At 37.9% G+C, this 19174-nt stretch overlaps 1 protein-coding gene across 1 annotated transcript; it reads right to left on the bottom strand.

Moving 5' to 3' along the window:
• Positions 1-357: 357 nt before the first annotated feature.
• On the bottom strand, positions 358-17590 carry LOC6574208 (dipeptidase 1). Its single transcript, XM_002000230.4, has 8 exons — positions 17444-17590; positions 8728-9454; positions 8592-8661; positions 8057-8233; positions 7896-7980; positions 7748-7823; positions 7502-7640; positions 358-1519 (listed from the first exon to the last, which is right to left on the bottom strand). The coding sequence occupies exons 2-8, from the start codon at positions 9381-9383 to the stop codon at positions 1412-1414; spliced, it is 1311 nt and encodes a 436-aa protein (XP_002000266.1). The 5' UTR covers positions 9384-9454; positions 17444-17590; the 3' UTR covers positions 358-1411.
• Positions 17591-19174: the final 1584 nt, after the last annotated feature.

Below are 19174 nucleotides of genomic sequence, written 5' to 3' on the forward strand. Positions count from 1 at the left end.
TGTCAATTTTATATAGTATATTTTTTTTTATTATTTTAATAAGCTTTTATTCAATTTTAGCTTTTAGTATTTGCTTTACAATCTCTTTGTTTTGTAAACTTTTCAATGAATTTGTGGATTTATGTTTTGTTTCCTTTTTTCTTTTTTATTTTGGCGGGTTGACATTTATTTGGATTTATTAAGTATACAATACGTTGTTCATTTAATTAGAATTGCAATTTAAAAATTATAATTGAAAACTTTACAATCTGCCAAAATGATGTTAAGCGTGCGTCTGAGCATTATTTGTTTTTTAATCGGGCTAATTAATTATTTTATTTTATTTAACTAATTAAATGACATAATTAATAACATTTCGGTTAGGATAATGACAATATTAAAATAAAGTAATCAACTAATGATTCGAATTAATTTGAATTTTAAATGAATGAATTGGTTAGAACTAAGGGAAACTCCAATGACATAGTGAATACTCCATAAAAGAGAATGGCCTAACGTTCTCCGAAATTTTCTACATGAATATAGTTTCAATAGCCATATATTTGAATATTTATTCCATATCATTAGAATAATAATTTTTTCATAGAAAAAATACATAATGCATATTTTTAATACTCTTCGCATGAAGTAGGACATTCATAAAAGATTTTTGTTGTTTTTAATTTGGATTTTGTTTTCGTTTATCAAATCGAGGCTTAGAATGTTTTCACTTTAGTTTAGACAGCTTTCGTCTGTTTTGCCTTGTTTCTTTCTTGTTTTGGTTTTGTTGTGTTGTTTTTGTGCGCTTCTTTTACGCTGATTCTTTCGCCTTTGTCTGAACCTTAGATACTTTTTGTTGCTTTCCTTTTGCGGATCCTTGCCTCACTAAGTGCTAAAGATGAAAATAAACATGACAATGATATTTACACAATGTTGGCTGAGCTATGGTAACCTCAGTGTTGTAGTGGTTGCCACAAGGAGGGCATGTGGTGGGTGGTCATGCGTATGTATGTGTACATCTGTGTGTGTGTGTGTGTGTGTGTGTGAAGTATAGCCGCCCCTATGCCACTTTGTATTTGTTTATGTGCTCGGCCAGCTGCGCACAATGTTGCCTGGCAGCAGCTGCCACGTGGAGTCTGAGAGATTGAAAGTACATGTGTGTGGGTGGAACTAAACGTGCATCTATGTGTGTGTGACACACATACTTGAACAGAGATATACTATAAAAACAAATGCTCGCATGTTACGACGAAAAAACTTTGTCAATTAACCTAAAACAAGTCTCACTTTACAACACGTACGCTTGACATAATTTCATCTCTCTCCCTCTCACCGTTCGTTGGCCTTTGGTATTGATGTGTGTGTGCGTATGAGTATATGTAATTGTATGTGTGTTTGTGTGCACGCTGAAACTTTACATATGAAGAAATTATCACGTTCTTGGTCCTTGATAGCGACAGTAGGATCTGCCCATAATGTCCTCAGCTGGAATTGACTGATCAATCGGCTGCACCCGCAATAAATCCATTTGATCACGTACCTGCAATGAAAGCCAAATAAAACACAAATCTTAAGTCTTTCTTCGGCTGAAATTTGTGTGCTATGTGCCATGCGGCGTATGCGCAATATGAATTAAGTTCTAATGAAAATTGATGGCATTTACCAACAAGTTTTGTGTAAGCAATTGCCACATCTTCCAAGTTTTCAGCTATGCAAAGCAAATTGGTAAAGTTTTTGTTTACTGTTCCACAGAACTCAAATTATTTTGCATGTGGATATGAATTTTGCAATATTCATTTCTAAAATGTGCAGAGTCTCTCGTGGATAAATTACAACAAACTGACGGGGATAAATTTGTAAACAGTAGAAATAGATTGTGAAGCTTAGCAATATTTAATATAATAGATGGAGCTTTAACAATATTTTTAGAAATTTATTATAATTATTTCTTTTTTAATTTATTATTTTATTAATTATTTTATTTTTTACCGGCCTATAAAACATAATTAAGCTCAGAAAATATATAGCAAAAATATTGAAAATTATATGAACAAATAAAAAAATTGTTTATAGTTCTGTCTTATAATAAATATAAATAATTTATGCCTAATGTATACTCGCTTGAAATATATATATATATATATATATATATATATATATATATATATATATAGCTTTACCACAATTAATTAGTAAGATGAGAAAAAAAAATAAATATATATAAATATATATATATATATATATAAATATATAAATATATTTATTTTTTTTCTCATCTTACTAATTAATTGTGGTAAAGCTAACGTTCTTCTAAATGTATTTTTGTTCAGTTTAAAACTACAAAAAAAAAAATTGTTCCATCAGCAAATTTAGCCGTACATTGGCAGATTTAATAGCTCTTTAATGCTATTTATAACTGTTTAAATTTGTTGCCCAAACTTTTTCGACCTAAAAATGTTCCTCAAACAATTTGGCAGGCGTTAATAAACTTTACTTCAAACTGTAGCTGCAAGTTTTTTCTGCTAATGTCGGCATAAAATTCTTGAGCAATTTAAAAAAAAAAATAAAAAAAAAATAAAAGTGAAATACTCAAATTAAATTTGTTTGGAACTTTTTATGGTTCAATTTTTCACACACTCTGCATGAGCGCTGTTTATATGAGGCGAAATCTCTACACTTTACGGATTTCAGTTACTTATAAAGCAATCATATGGCCATTAAATTATTCATATGTAAATTCCGTTATACAAAGCTATGCGCTGGCCGTATTGGCAATGCATTACAGCGACTCCTTTGAGAACTCCTAAGCATACAGTGAAGCCTATTCGAGCCTTTCGCCCATTGTTTTGGCCAACTTATTGCGTTGCTTCTGCAGTAAAGTTTCAAGCACATTTTATGCCGGGCAAAAAAGGCGAGAGGAAAAGCGAAACGTTAGGCACAATAAAACAAAATATATATGCAAAGGCACAAAAACACAAAAAGAAAGGAAGAAAAGAAAAATTCAAACACAACAACAACAACAAAAATGTTTTGTTTTCAACACCAAACACCTTTTGAGGCCTCACAGCTGGGACGCGGGGCAGAGGCAGCCGCCGCAGTTAGAGAAGGATAGCAGCCGGAGGGGAATAGCAATGGGTGGAGGATACCGAGGCACAGCCAGCTCGCTCGGCCCATTTCCGGTGCTTTGTAAGCCGTATAACAATCGAATTTACGACTTTTTTATGAGGCTTTATGTGGGCCCTAGCTGCCACATACAAACAACAATAAAACGTCAGCTTTCGGCTCAGACTGTGCGACGCAGTCATTGCACTTTGAAGCACGCCTACACAGACCGCCCGCCCGCCCGCCGCGCAACATGCCACAAGTCCCATTGTGGGTTTTGCCTTTGGCAACGCTTTTCCGGCCGCTTTGAGCTGCAGCAATGAAAAGCACAGTTCACAGTTACATTTGAGTGAAAAGCTCAAAGCTGAAATGGCTGTTAAAGAGCCGCTGCGCCATTTTCATGCTAACCAAATCAATTGCGAGAAGGTCAGTTGGCATACACAAGCACCAACACACACACACACAGACAGACATGCATGCACAGTGAGTGTAAACAAACACACGCACACACACACACATACACGCACAGAGGCCAGCTAAAGGATATTTAAATGAATTTGTGTCGCACAAATTGCTGCCATTTGCCGAGAACTTCTGCCCAATGCCGCCAGCTGGGCTATGTGTCGTGCCAAATGCCTTTCCATGCTCGCATTAGATACTCGCATAAAAGGCTAAAATAAAAGATACATTTACACACAAACACCAGCACGAGGCCCTGAGCTGCCTGAACTGACTCAACGCTGTGTTGGCTGCCTCGGCTGCCTCTGCTTTTGTCTAGATAAAAACTGGCGTCAAGAAAATTATCATGTTCATGGCTATGGCTGCCCCGCACTTTGCCCAGCCACCCTCTCCGCAGGTCCGCAGCACCCCAGCCCTGCCCAAGTCTCATACCCTTCAGTCATTTGTGGTTGTTGTTGGGTCGCATTGAAGAGGCGCCACAGCATGAACCGAACTCTGTGGCATTCCCATGAGCTGCCTCAAATCTCTATTGCCCTAATTTCGCTTATTTTTATCACTGTCACGACACACTTATGGGCTAATGGCTAGCTAGTGGGCGTTCTATAAAATTTCAAATATTTCAAACTCCACTTATATTATAGCATCCAGATAAAACGCTTGATGAAGTAATCAACAATCAAAATTTTAAGTGAAAACTAAGAAAATAAAAATATATATAGATTTTATAGAATAAACAGATTGAACTAAAAATATCAATAAATGAAAAATAGGTTTAATATTAATACAAGAAAATGTGATAAACTTAATAAATACATATTATTTGCTTAAATTAATTTGCTCATTTATATGTAAAAAAATTTCTGGTTGACAAATGAATCACTTAAAATATATTATTAAATTTGAATAATAATAACTAATTCAAATTAATTAATTCTGCAAATTATTTTTAATGATTAAACCATTATGTTATACGTAAAATATAACAAACGAAAATGTCATGGACTAGAAAAATTTAAAATTGAATATAAAAATTATAAACAAAAAAAAACAAGAAAATCTAAGAAATATATTTATAAAATTAATATTTATTAAAACACTAACATAGTCTAAGAAAATAATACATTTTCAAATTTCCATAATATATTTATAAATTTCCATAGTATAATACCATAATAACTATAGAGATGCAAGTAACGTGAAGTATAAATTATATGGCTATATAAAGATTTAAATTACAGAACAAGAACAATTTCAAGTCTTCATTCTCGTGAGTGTCCAGCATTAAAAGGGTATCAATTGGACATCTATATGCGTGTGAGTGTGTGCATAAGAGATGACAATCATTAAAATGGCCTTTTGCCTAATTTCTATGACTTGCTTAATTATCACAACGATGCCAACGCCCACTCCAGACGCCCACACAAATACAAATACAAACATAGGCAGACACACACACACAGAGAAAGAGAGAGAGAGAGAGAGAGTGGGAGAGAGAGACACGAGTCGTTTCCCTGTTGACCTACTGCGGCCCAGTGATTCGGGTCTATGGGGTCGCTCTCTGGGGAAAGAGCATTAAGCGTCTAATAATTGAACATTTGAACTGGTTTTTGTGTTCCTTTAATTGCATTACAGGCGACGCTGGCTGCGATAATATATATTTTATTGTGAATTCGGGTCACCAAGCTCGATATACGGGCCTGCCATAAGAGTTCCGCTCGGATTTTGTAACAAGCCTTTGGCCCGAAGGCTCTTAGATCAAAGCAATACAAAATGTGTATTATATAAATATATACTCAAATAAAAAATGTGCGCTTGGGCAACGTTTTTAATTACTTTGTGGCTGAGTTACTCATTGCAAAAAAAAATAGCAACAAATAAAAATAAAATAAATAAAAAAAATCCTGCACAAAGTATTACAATGCGAGCACAAATTTTAATGAGCATTATTCCACATAATAAACAGCAGTAAAGCCCGTAATACATATTTATATTTACTATATGGCTGCCTTTCATACAAATTCATATACATTTATATATATATGAATATATATTTTATTCTTTTTTTCCATTGCTTCTGAGTGCTAAATGCAATAAAAACGCAGCGATTTTAATCACCCGCTTTGAAAAAGCCGGCAACACTTTTTAATGCCTACCCCTGTTCTTGCCCCTTCTCCTGCTCCTGTCTCTTTCCGTGCGGTAGTACATTGCTAAGTAAGTATGTATATAAAAATGCGCATTGTAATCACATAGAGGAGCCATTGTTGGGAAATACTAGTTTACTTTTTGCTTAATGCCCATAGAAGAGAAGCGTCGAGTACCAAAACTAATTACAATGTTGCAGGCAGATAAGACGGCTCAGAGCTGGCCGAGAAGAGAAAGGACAGACAGAGACAGAGACAGATACACAGACAGAGACAGATGCAGACAATGAGATACAGACAGAGACAGAGACAGCGAGTCAGAGAGAATATGATTAAAGTTCGCAGACGCCGAGACAAGCGCAAAATTAAAAATGCTGCGGCATCTCTTTTTCGTGGGGCGCAACTTATGAGCGGGGGGAGAAACTGCTGCTGGAGGGGGAGGGGCATTTTTAATGAGCAATAGCAATAAAATACGAGCCACAGCAGCCGAGTTCAAGGGGGCGTATGATTTATATTTGTTATTAAATCTTCAAATTACCCTTGCCGTTCGGGCATTTTGAATTAGTTGCCCAACAAAAGCAAACATAACCAAGTGGCCACAAATGGAATACTGCTTATTATTAGGCAGATTAAAATGAAACCTAGTTGCATCAAGGTGAATTTAATCAAATCTAAAAATCAATTAAATCCAAAAATTGCTTCAGCTTTGTCTACACGAAGAAGAAGAAGAAGAAGAAGATGAAGATAGCAATTTAAATAAAGTTTCTGAATTGAGAAAAAATCTTTGGCCATGAGCATGCGTAACAAAAGACACTATGTTTGCTTCGTTTAAAAAAAAATGGACTCGTTTGTATACCCCAGAAGGTCCTTGACTTGCCACAGTTTCCAGCTGGAGCAGTTAGAGCCTAAATGTTGGCTCAGGCAATCATTCGACTGTGCTGCCAACGCTTTGGGCGTTCTCAACTGAATGGCGCTAAGCATTGAGTGGCATTCGCAGTCAATGGAGTGGTTCGCTCAAAGGACTCACATACACACACAGAAGCACACACATACACACACACGCAGAGAGTGCAACAGTCGAGCATTGCTATTGATTTAAATTGAATGCTGCTTGAGGAGCAGCCATAGTGACAGCATCAGTGGCAGTAGCAGCCACAGTTGAGCTGGCAAAGGCACAAACAGAAGCTGCAAGCATGCCGATCCTGGCCAGCCAAGCACACAGCAAACAAGCTGACCACATCCGCAAACAAACTGCAACAGCTTCTGCTTCTGCACGGACAACTGCTGATGCTGCTGCTGCTGCTGCTGCTGCTGCTGGTCGTGCTCATGTATAAATATCGGAATAACCATTTGAAAATCCTTTTAAAATTATTTCACTTGCGTCTTTTCGACGCCAGAGACGCTCCAGAGTCTCGAGTCTTGCTCCATTTCGTTTTGGGCTCGCTGGTTGGCTCGCCTGCTATCCGCACCAAGTATGTGCAAATTCCACTGCAAAGCCACATTATTCTCTTTATCCTTTGAAAGGAATTTTCGAAGTGCAATAACAAGCGGGCTAGAGACGGCCGACGGCCGACGGCAGTGGCTACAGCCTCAGCTCCAGCTTCTTGGTGGCTTATTTTGGCCTGGCCGAGCACTGGCTCAGTGCTGGACATGTTTTTTGTTGACCGAGAAATGTGCTTTTGTCCCGAGCACTGCCTAAGCCGTAATCCTCTAGGTATAACACGCAACTGGGCAAAGTCATGAGAGAAATGCTCCCAATGCACACACAAAATGAACAATGGAATGGCTAAAAACTACAACTCTACTATAGGAGTACTCACCGCTTCGACCTCGTTGAAGACGCGTAGAAAGTTTCTGCCAGCTAACTTGGCTATATCCGCCTCTGTCCACTTGTCCGATTCGAGCAGCGTGGCAAAGAGATGCGGATATTTGGAGACATCCTCCAAGCCTTTGGGCACTCTGTTAAAATAGCAAACAAAAAGAGGAAAATTTACCATTTAAATACCAATTTAATACTAAGTATTAATAAAATACTAAAAGACGATTTGAAAACATTGTAAACTTACAGATTGACGCCATCGTAGCCCGCTCCGATGCCCACATGATCAATGCCTGCAACTTCTCTAATATGGTTAATGTGATCTGGAAAATGGAAATGGAAAAATTCAGTTAGTTAATTAACTTCAATTTGTTCTGGAGACCGCATTAACCCACCCACAACATCGTGCAGAGTCGCCTGACCCGAGCAGCTCACAAAGTGCGGATAAAATGCAACCATGACCAGACCTCCATTAGTGGCCTGCAAAGCAAAAAAAAAAAAAAGGGCCATTAGATAAAAGTCCAACCCAGCTTGCATGCGGTGCTTCATTGCGTACAATTCGCTGCAGGACGTGATCCGGCACATTGCGCGAGCTGTTGCAGATGGCATGCGCCGAGGAGTGCGAGAATATGAGCGGCGCCTGGGATGTGGCCAGAGCGTCCAGCATTGTCGGCACCGACACATGCGACAGATCAACAATCATGCCCAAGCGGTTCATTTCCTTCACCACCAGCTATTGAATGGACAAAGAGTTGAAATTATCTGAGTAAGTAAGGTAATATTTTATATTATATATTTATATTATATTATATTTTAGAGTAATAAATGTGAGCTATATATCTAAACAGGGAGTTTGATAGTTGTGCTTGCATATGTTTGAAGAATGCTTAGTATGTCCATGGGTCAAGCGGGTCTATGAAGTCTCTGAATAGCCTTCTCATCACGTTTTTCTAGCACTCTCATCTGCTGAAACCCCACTCCCTCCATTATAAATAAATCTCATATATCATATATCATAGGCATATTATGTATATCAAATACGAATATAAAATAATAGCAATAAAGCTTTCGCCTCATCTAGGAAAACTCACCTTGCCAAATGATGAGAGTCCGCCTATGTGCGGATACTTGCCCGGTTCGTCAACTTTGCAGCAGTCCGCCCTGTGAACGTTGTTCAGAGTCAATGCGCTGCTAAGTTGAGTCAGTGGAGCCAATGATTTCACTTACCAAGGTGTATTGCAGGTGTGCGTGAGCGTCAGGTAGCGGGCGCCCAGCTGATAGAACATGCGCAGCACACTCAGACTGGTGCCGATCGCATGGCCACCCTCGACGCCAATCAGGCTGGCAATTTTGCCCGTGCGATGGGTCTGCTCGATGCCCGCGGCGCTGGTGACCAGGGCCATGTGATGCGGATAGAGATGCACCAGGCGACGTATCAAGTCGATCTGCTCCAGCGTCAGCTGCACCGCATCCAGATGCTGTGAGGAGCAGGGCGCGTAGGCGGACCAGAACTGGGCCGAGACCATGCCCTCCTTGAGCCGGCGCAGATCCGTGTGGCTCCAGGCACTCGAGGACCAGGGCGCCATTTCGCGCAGGTCGCTGCCGAAGTGAAAGTCCTTCAGCTGGTTCTTGAGGAACTTGCGTATATTCCAGGGCAAATCGTTGTGGCCATCGATTAGCGGCACCTCCTTCAGCACGTTCCTTACCCGCTGCAGCCGATAATCGAAGTCTCCGCCATTGGCTCTGCCGCTGCCGCTGCTGCTGCTGCTGCCGGCAGAGCCGGTGCCGACGGCCGTGCATCTTAGGATGGGCAACACCAGCGGTATACAGAGTAGGGTCAAGCAGTTGAGGCCACAAACCTTGGGCAGCTTCCTCGATTTCATTGCCCCCAGGAGCAGCTAGCAGCACAGCACAAGCCACGCGGCACTCACATTGATGATGTTTGTCGTTCGAGCTGTGTGCGGCGAAACAAAAGAAAATCAAATAGCTGTGGAAATTGAAATGGAATGCCAGCGGGGCGAACTATGTAGAGCGGGTGAGTGGGCATATTGCATGTGATTTCTATTTGTTTAGGTGGGCCGATGGCGTGATTGAGCTATTGAAACTTGTTGGCAAACAAATGCCATAAATATAGCGCCCGTGGACTTTTTCGGTGCTCGGTGCTCGACGCTCGATGCTAGGCGCTCTAGCCACGGCTTAGTCCGGGTGGCAAACATAAATAAAACTTTTCATATTTATTTCCAAGCTAACTTCGATATCGAACCCAAGCACTGAATGCATAAAAATGCACAATAAAAATGCAAAGATTATTTATAGCAAACTTTTTGCATGCAGATCAACCCACAGACAACAACAAAAAGGAAAAAAAAAAGCCCAACACCGAATTTAAATAGTTGCCACAGTGGGGCAAAAGTTCGCTGAGCGACACCAAAACGTGAATACCAGAGCGAGACAGCGAAAGTACTTACCAAACACTTTTTTACTTCTTTTGCCCCACTAAAGTTTTTTGCGAAACTGCAGGTGGGCAGACAGCAGAAGAAGAAGAAGAAGAAGCAGAAGAAATAAAACTCTAAGTGCTGAAAGGAAATTGAAGCCAGCCTTTGGGCTCTAATGGCATGTGAGTAAGCCACAGTTGCTGACAGCTGCCGAGGGTATTGACCGGCTTTCACTACCCCGAAAAATACTCATTGAAATATATATATCTACAATATATATATATGTATAAGTATTCTTCTTTCGTTTTCTCAAATTTTCTTTGCAAAAGTCAAATTAAAGTTTTTTGGCCAACTGCAAAACTCAAAGCGAACTCAACTACGCTAAAGTTATCTAATAGTTTTTAATGCATAAGTCAGCTCCATATAAAACTGAAAGCCAAGAAAATAAAATTCCAACTTAAGTGATGCATAGATAAAGATGTTTATGTGCACGCAGGTTGCTGCAATGAGAGTTTCGAGTGAGAGTCGTTAAATGGCATTGCCTAGCAAAGGAGTTTTAAATTTAAAGCAGAGATAATATAGAGAGGGGCAGAAAGAGAGAGAGAGAGAGAGGAATATAATACGTAGCAGCTACATCAATATTTTCTTCAATTGCAATTCTATATTTTCGTATTTACTACACATCATAAATTATTTAGTTAACAATCTTGAATTTTTTTCTATGCATAATGAATTTTTCTCTCAATTTTATCAAAACCTTCACAAAGATATCAATATATTCTAGAGCTCACCCGTTGGAAGAGGGAGAATCCAAAAGTATTCGCTCTTAACATGATTTTCTTCCACACTTCACATCATCACATTATTCCATATTAAGGCTAAGGTTATAAGGTTATAGAAAAATCAAATCAAAGACGTTGCTCCTTGAAGTAAAATAAGTACAGAGTAAATTACAGTGTCTCACTCGTCTGAGGGTTATCCGGCCATAAACTAAAGCAAATATTTGTTTTCATATATACACATACATATATCTTCACATTTAATTTTCTGAATTAATTCAGGTCAATTTAAATTTTGCAACTGCAACCGAATAAGTCAAATTGACAAAAAACGAAAACAAGTTTAATTGAAAATAATATCAAAGCAATTTTCATTATCTTATTCTGGAATTTTGACAAAGCTTTGCTTTGGCTTTGGCTTCGGCTTTGGCAAATGCAATTTTCCGCATTTTTTATCGCATTTATTCGATTGTGATGATAATTCCTTGCTGTAAACTGATTGGCCAAGTGATTTGCCGTTTCTCATCTCAGCTCTTGCGACTTTTGATAACATGCCATTTGTATGTGGAATTTTGAAATAGTTTGCTTTGCTTTATTTCCTCTGCTTTATTATTTCGTTTCTTATTTTGTGCAATTGACGAGTTTTTCATTTGCACAAACTTTGCATGGCATCTGCTGATGTGCATTTGGTAGAGCATACAGAATATATAGAGAGAGAGAAAAGCATGTGTGCAGGCAAGTGGAAGAGGGCGTGGCAGAGGCGGTAGGCGGGAAGCGGGAGGCATGAATTTGTATGTTGATTTTCATGGTCTGCTGCTTGAGCACAAAAATGAAAACATTCCACTCTACGAACTTTTGTGAGCATATCTTATCTCTAGCCCTCTTGCTCACTCTCTCTCTCTCTCTCTCTCTCCCTCTTGCTCTCTCGCTCTCGCAGACATTTCTCGTTGGTATTTTGGGGCAAACATCTTAAACATTTGGCTTAGCCAAAAATTATGCAAAAAGGAAAAAATGACAATGTCGATAAGGGCGCCAACAAGGACGACGGCAATGGCAACGCTCTGCGAATTTCTCGTCCTGCGAAACGTGACACAAGCGCAACGCACGAATTATTAATACAACAACAGGAGCACGGGAGCAACGAGAACAGTTCACGATTCGCAAAGGACCCAAATGAGCGCCTATTGGGTTAAGGTTAACAATAACAACAACAACAGCAACAACAACAACAATAGCAACAATCGAGCTGCAGACAAACAAGCAGCGAATTCAGAAATCAAAAATTTCAGACGCTTCGTTAAACATTTATGGCACCAACTGAAATTGAAATGAACTCGGCATTTGATCTTTAATTAAATTGTCATACGATTAATTTCTTTTGTTAAGCAATGCAAAAGCGGAATCCCAATGGAATGCATTAGGGACTCACGGAGCACACGAGCTAGAGACGAAGTGGGAAATCAAGTTGAATTAATATGACTTTAATTAAACCCATTTATGCCACTTGCCAAGAATCCAATGAGATAATTTATGCACAAAATATTTCAAAGTCACTTTGCCGTAGCTAATGAAATCTTTTAATCGGATTGCCCTCAAGTAAAATAAAGTCCAATCACATCAGTGTCGGATTGTGAACGTTTGACAGTCGCAATTCAACATGTAAAGTCTGTTTAATCTAGCGGAAAGCCAGTGCCGAAGTATCAATATCCTTGCTGAAGTCCTTATTGTACCTTATGAAAGAGCTTAAGCATAACGTACGATATTCCTTTTATGATATGATGTTAGCTGGCAGCTGCGTGAATTTAAAAGATTTCTATACTCTCTATGTAATATAATATGTTTTGATCGGATGTTTACAGCAAGCTGGAATTTAATACTAAGCTAAGAATACGGCTTCTCATATGTAATATATAATAAATATATTATATCTTATATGTTTATAAAAGTACTTTAAAATATTCAAATTCATTTAATATTTATTGTGAGCTGCTGTGATTATGAAATAAATTGATTTACACTCTGGGAGGATACCGGGAAAATATTTGTATATGCTTTGCCTTCTTCTCTATATACATAAAAATCATTGCCTGCTGCAAGATGTCCTTGTTATGATTAAATTGAAGTCATAGAGACAAGTTGACTTATCCACATTCAGGCAGGATTTCCATATACATATATACGCAGGAAAAACCAAAGCTATATCCATTTCTCCACATCATATGTTAGTTCGCTTGGACTACAAAACAAAAAACAAAAAACACGCTCCCAGGGAGTAAATTCATTTATTTAAAAATGTTTTGTTGGTGCACAAATAAAAGTAAATTGGAATATTTTTAAGTCTTTTGTGGAAATTGAAGTGTATTTACTTCTGGGACCTTGCTCGTAGATCACCAAATTTGGTTGCCTGTCAGTTGGCAAGTGGGCAGCACAGAAGCAAACACACACATATATAAACTCACGCACTCACACACACACACGCCAGGCACACACTCGCTGGAGCCAGACGAAATGGGCGCAAAGATAACTGCGTACAACATTGCGTATGCACGTTGCCTCCGCAAATGTAAATGCGAATGCGAATGCGAAAAGGATGGCGAATGGGAAGGGGAAGGGGAAGAGCAATGGCAATGCGAATGGGAATGTCATGCGACTGTAGGGGAAGTGGGCGGACTGGGCTGCGCTCTGCTGGAATGCGAAGACTCGTACATTTATTGCAACATATAAAACATTATTTTGCATGGCCTCAAAAAAGAGCGGCGCATAACCGACATACAAAAATAAAAAATAAAAAAAAAACGCGAAAAAAAGAGAGATGAGGAGAAGCAGAAAGCGTAGCGCGCGTTGGAAAATTGCAGCAAGGAAATGCGACGTCGCTGATGTCGCTTACGATGTCCTGACTGCAGTTGCGATTCTCATACAAAGTGGCAAGCGAATAAATAAAAAATAATACAAATGTACGTTGCCTGCGACATTAGTGCCTCTGTCGCTGCCTCTGTCGCTGCTGCTGCCTCTGCCTCTGCCTCTGCTGCTGCGGCATTTAAGGAAGTTACTGAGCGACTGCCGTCGCGTCGCGCTGAGTCGCCAAAGGACTAGCGAGTTTGCCGCCCTTCATTTCCATGCGCCATGCCAAGGCAAGGAAACGTGCCGTAAACTACAGCAGACAATCAAAATGCATTCATGTGCGCTTATTTAACGTTATTTATAATCAAACCAGCTGCAACTCTTGCCCGCCATCGCTCAGCCCCCTCCCCTACTGCAGCACCCACTGAAGCCCTTGCCGGCGCTCTGGTGGTTCTTTTCATTTGCCCTTATTCATTCGCTTGCCATTCATTCAGCAACCAAATTCCATTCAATACGAATTGTTGCCAGCCATCAGTCGCACAGAATTTCCATTTGCCTCGCAATTTCCACGCCTTGACTTGCCACAGCTGGGGCATTCCTTGTGGGGCTGCACGACGAGTCCCTGCACCCGGGAAAATGCCGGGACCGAGTCTACCAACAACAAATTCGTTGGCCTGAATGCCTAGCTATAATAATAATAATCATAATAATAACAATAATAACAACAAGCACACGCTGCCTGCAGCGCTTCATACAAAGCTTCAAGTAACGACAACAATTTTCCATTTTAATAAGCATCATAAAAACGAATTCAAGAAATATTATGAGCCAATAGCCGGAGCTGATCTTTGTGCCTCAGCCTTAGCCGTGGCTTAAAGCCAGCTTACGAATTCCAAAGGCATTTACAATACTACAACTATTATTTTTAGCCAAGAATTGAGGTATAAACTATAGGATTTCCTTGTTAAAGATTTAAATTAATAAATATAATCTCACAAATAAATATATAAATAAAACATATATATTAAAAATAATAAAAATAAATTATTAAATTATAATAATAATATAATATCAATAATACCAAGGAATAAAAAAAATATATATATTAAAAATAAAGAAATAAAAAAAAAATTAAATAAATAAAAGTTAAGAAAAAAATATATAAAATGTTAAATACTAACTAATCAAATAAATTTTTTCTCATTTTCTCACCAAATTTTTCTTTGTATTTAACAGCTTTAATTTTCATTTTAATTATTTATTATTAATATACACATAAAAGTCCGCCCACTCGAGCTGAGCTCATTAATTTGGGCTTTGCTTAAGCTTCCCTGAATTTCCGTCAGCTATAAATTCTAATTCAAATCTGATTCCACTCTCAATGAGAGCTCTTAAGCGAAATAAAAGTAAGCATATGGCATAAATTAATTAAATGCACGTATACCCCTAACGCACAGTGACGGGGGCCACTCCTTACTGAGGCAAAAATATGCCGAAATGTGAACAGTTGAGTAAAAACTCTGAGCAGCAGCTGATGTTGTGCGTGCGGTGTCTGTGTGTGGGTGTTAGAGTTCTCATTTTTATTTTCATATATGTACATATACACAGAATATGCTTTACTTTGCTTATTTTATTTTTGTTGCTTCGTTGTTTTGCTGGCAGTAAACAACTGAAGCCGAACACAACAAATTGTACAAATACGTACGCAGGCAAGCAAATGCGTGTAGCATACTTTTTGGGGCCGCACCAATACAATGCCAATTGGCAGGAGTAGCGACCCAAGGGCATGCGTGCGTAAGAATGAATTGAAATAATTTTACAACATTTTCATGTTGTTTCATTTGCCTTAGCATTTTGTGATTTGCCCTCTTGTTTTTCTTTATTATTATTTTTTTTTTTTGTCCTTTTTATGCCATAATTTAAGCACGACTTGAACAAAATTAATACAAAGCTTACTGAAAGGTTTAACAGGTCTGCGATTCGGACAATCTATGAAACGATTCACTCGAATAATTAATATTGAATTAAATGTGGTAAAACGCCTTAACAATTGCCAGCAAATAATATAAAAAATAAAAATAAAAATACATTTATAATGCAATTCTATAATTTAATTTACAGCTTCCTGTGTAATAAATGCTTGAATTTGAATAAATAATAAATCGTATCGCTGATAATTTACATATATAATTATATGTATTATATACATATATATCCTCTTTTTTATTCAATACAAATTATTTACATGCCCCGCACATAATTGATGCCTTTTTTAATTTTTATAATTTATTCGTTAAACAATGTAAATGTTGATTTAATTTCATATTGATTTGAGTAATTTAATTTCGATTTATTTGCATTGCGTTAAATTATAGAAAAAACTGAAAAATTGTGATAACATTAAATAAAATATTTATTTAAAGTATAATGCAAATACAATTTTATTTAAAATAATTTGAAATCTCTTAAAGATATATTAGGTTTTTTATTTAATGATTTGGAGTTTTTTTAAATCTCCCGTAAAAATATAAAATAGATAAACTATTTTAATTGTTTTATTTAAAGCATTTTCAAAAGTTATATGATGAGAGGGAAATGGGATAAGATCTAGATATAGAATAAAGCTAAATAAATTAAAACTATTTTTTATTGGACTTAAATTTTCAATAAATTCAAATTTTCTATATTTTACATGAGAACAGAAAAAGAATTAAGGGCTTTATTCACACAATAAATTGGACCTTATGTAAATGCTAAAGCTGCTTAGAGAATTTGTGCAAATATTCATATATCTAACTTAAATATTTAAAAAAAAAAGTCTTTATCTTCCTTAGTATCTTCCATACTAATACGCACATGAATAAATCATCTCATATTAAATTAATTAGAATTGAAAATAAAATAAAATCAAAATTAAAACTAAAGCAAAACAAATGGATTGTACAGTCTTTAATAACCGTTAGACGTAGCGTATGCTAAACAGAAACAAAACAAAGTGGATATTAATTCCAATAAATGATTAAAATGCAAATGGCAACAGCTACAATCAGGGACTTAGGCTCTTCCGTAATTGAGCTCAGATCCGAGAACTGCCGTAATAACAAGTGTGTGTCGCAAAATGGAAAGTTCAAGCGTTGGCCACACCCCCTGTGCACCTGGTGAGAGGTAACAAGCGTTTTATAAATGCCCACAACAATGGCAAGGATACAGGGACTAGTCTGGTCTGGTCTGGTCTGCTGGTTAAGCTCAAAGTTCAAAGCAAATTGTGGCGGAAGGCAAGAATCAACATTATCATTAGCAAGTGGGAGGACGACGATAAAGCTACGGCAGTCAGCCAGCCAGACAGCCAGCCAGCTATAGGATACTCATTTCAACGAATGTAGACGCCAAACGAAAGGTTCACAATGCACACACACACACACAGTGGCATTTTGTGTGTGTGTGTGTGTGTTTGGGTATTGGTTATATAGGACTCTACGACTGGGGCTGGGCAGAGGGCGACTTGACAACGCACAGCATTCGCATGTCGCCTGCTGCATATTAATGAAGTGGCTGCCACAGCCACAGCCACAGCCAGGCAGGATGTTAGGCGGGTGGTGTTCGAAGCACTCATCAATTTCTCAATATTACGAATTTGGTAGGCACGGAAGAATCGAAAAAAAAAATAACAACAGCAACAACAACAAAATCTGCATACGAACCGCAGAGCCACAAAATTTGGCAGATAAATACAATATATATATATTATCGTATAAGGTATATAAATAATATATAAATAAACACGCACACACACACATACAAATGTATATAATTTATAAATATATACGTATATTAAAGTGCGTGTGTTTTTATATTTGCGGGTCACAATTTATGGGCCTTAATGCTTACCAGAATTATGCAAAGCGTTTAACATGCTCAACCGCCTAGACTCAGCCCAATGGCTTTAAGCTCCAACACTTTGTTTTCGCCGTTTACTTTTCTTGTGTTTCTTTTTCGTTTGCTTTTTATTTGTGTTTGTTGCTGTTGTTTCTTTGCAGTTTTGTTTTGTTTTTGATTTTCTTTTTTTTTTTTTTTTGTTTTCTTTATATTTTTGCTGCTGGTGCTGTTTGCACTTCACTTGTAATTCACATAATTTTCTTGCCTTGGTGCACACACACGATAACAAAGTCGCGTAATTGTTGTCGCTGTTGCCGCCTTGAGGGCAATGGCAGCCACGGCGTATACGTAACGTAATTTGCTCGTCTGCGTGCGAGCGACTGTGGGTGTGTGCGTCCGTATGTGTACTCGAGAACGAATGCAACACGTGTGGTTGTTGAAAAGCCGCGCGATAGGCACACAACTCATCCGGCCGACGCACGAAGTTGAACTAAAACTGAAACTGAAACTGGCGACAAATGCGAGACACAACTCGCCGCACAGTGGGACGACTTTCCCAAACGACACGAAGACCGCACGAGGCGAACGAGCGGAAGCTCAAGCGAGCTCAGCTCGAGTGCCAGCACAACAGAGAGCAGAGCATTTTCCTCTTGGTTTTCCGGCTGGCGGCTGCTGCATTAGATAAGAGGAAAGCGAACACACAGCAAGTGAACGGTTGCAACTGAGCAGGGCAAGAGCAAGGCCCTCAATTATTTATGAATTATTCCTTCAATTAAAAACTCAGTCAATTATTCCATCAGGCTCAGTCATTGGCCTTCATTAGCATTTTACCACTAGTTTGACCCACTACGCGAAAAACAAGTGGAGCGAGTCTGCCTCGAAGAGAGAGTCTCTTTCATTCACTGTTCGAAATGAGCGAATAAGGAATATTGGGAATTTTGTGGCTCGCTCCGTCAGCTGTTCCGTTAGGCTGTTGACTTGAGTCCTTCTGCGTTGCTGGAGGTCAGGCATGTTTTCAAGTGCTTTGTTATTGTTATTAGTGTTTACAATGGCAACCAAAGGGGGCATGCAGCTTAATGGCCAGCCTTTTGTGTGGGCTTCTATATTATCCTTAACAATTCGTTTTTGCAACACCGAAATCCTGCTTATCATAATTTGAATAATACCTGTTTGGTTGCGTATATTGAATAGCGTTAATAGACGATGCACAGGATCAGCTTATTATATTCGCATCATAATTAGCTCAATTAGACTCATTTTGTCTAATGTTGTCTAATGAAGTACTTTACAGGAGTAAACAAATTTATAAAACGAGAAAAGAGCGACTGCATAGTGCTTGTTCACGAGTCCAGTGATTGCACCTTATAATACATATATAAATAATATTGATCTGCACAAAGTTAAAGCTAAAAAAAAAAAAAAAACCGTGGAACAATTATAATTTTTATTTTATTTTTTTTTTACCGAAAGGTCACTATATAATTTCAATTTTAAATTTAAATATCAAACTTTTTGGATGGCAGTATGGATTTACTCATTTCTTTTATGGAACGCGTATCATCGAAAATGATAATATTATACTTTTTTTTAAATGATTAATAAAAAATTAATAATAGCTCAAAGTTTATTTCATTTCTTCATTTTATTTTATATATTTTTTAAATAAATAATATGATTATTTAATATGTAATTGCTTAGCTTCTTTTTATTTAATTACCACATTCAAATTGCAGCGCCACAAGC

This window comes from Drosophila mojavensis, unplaced genomic scaffold, assembly GCF_018153725.1.
Source record: "Drosophila mojavensis isolate 15081-1352.22 unplaced genomic scaffold, ASM1815372v1 contig_277, whole genome shotgun sequence".
Lineage (NCBI taxonomy): Eukaryota > Metazoa > Arthropoda > Insecta > Diptera > Drosophilidae > Drosophila > Drosophila mojavensis.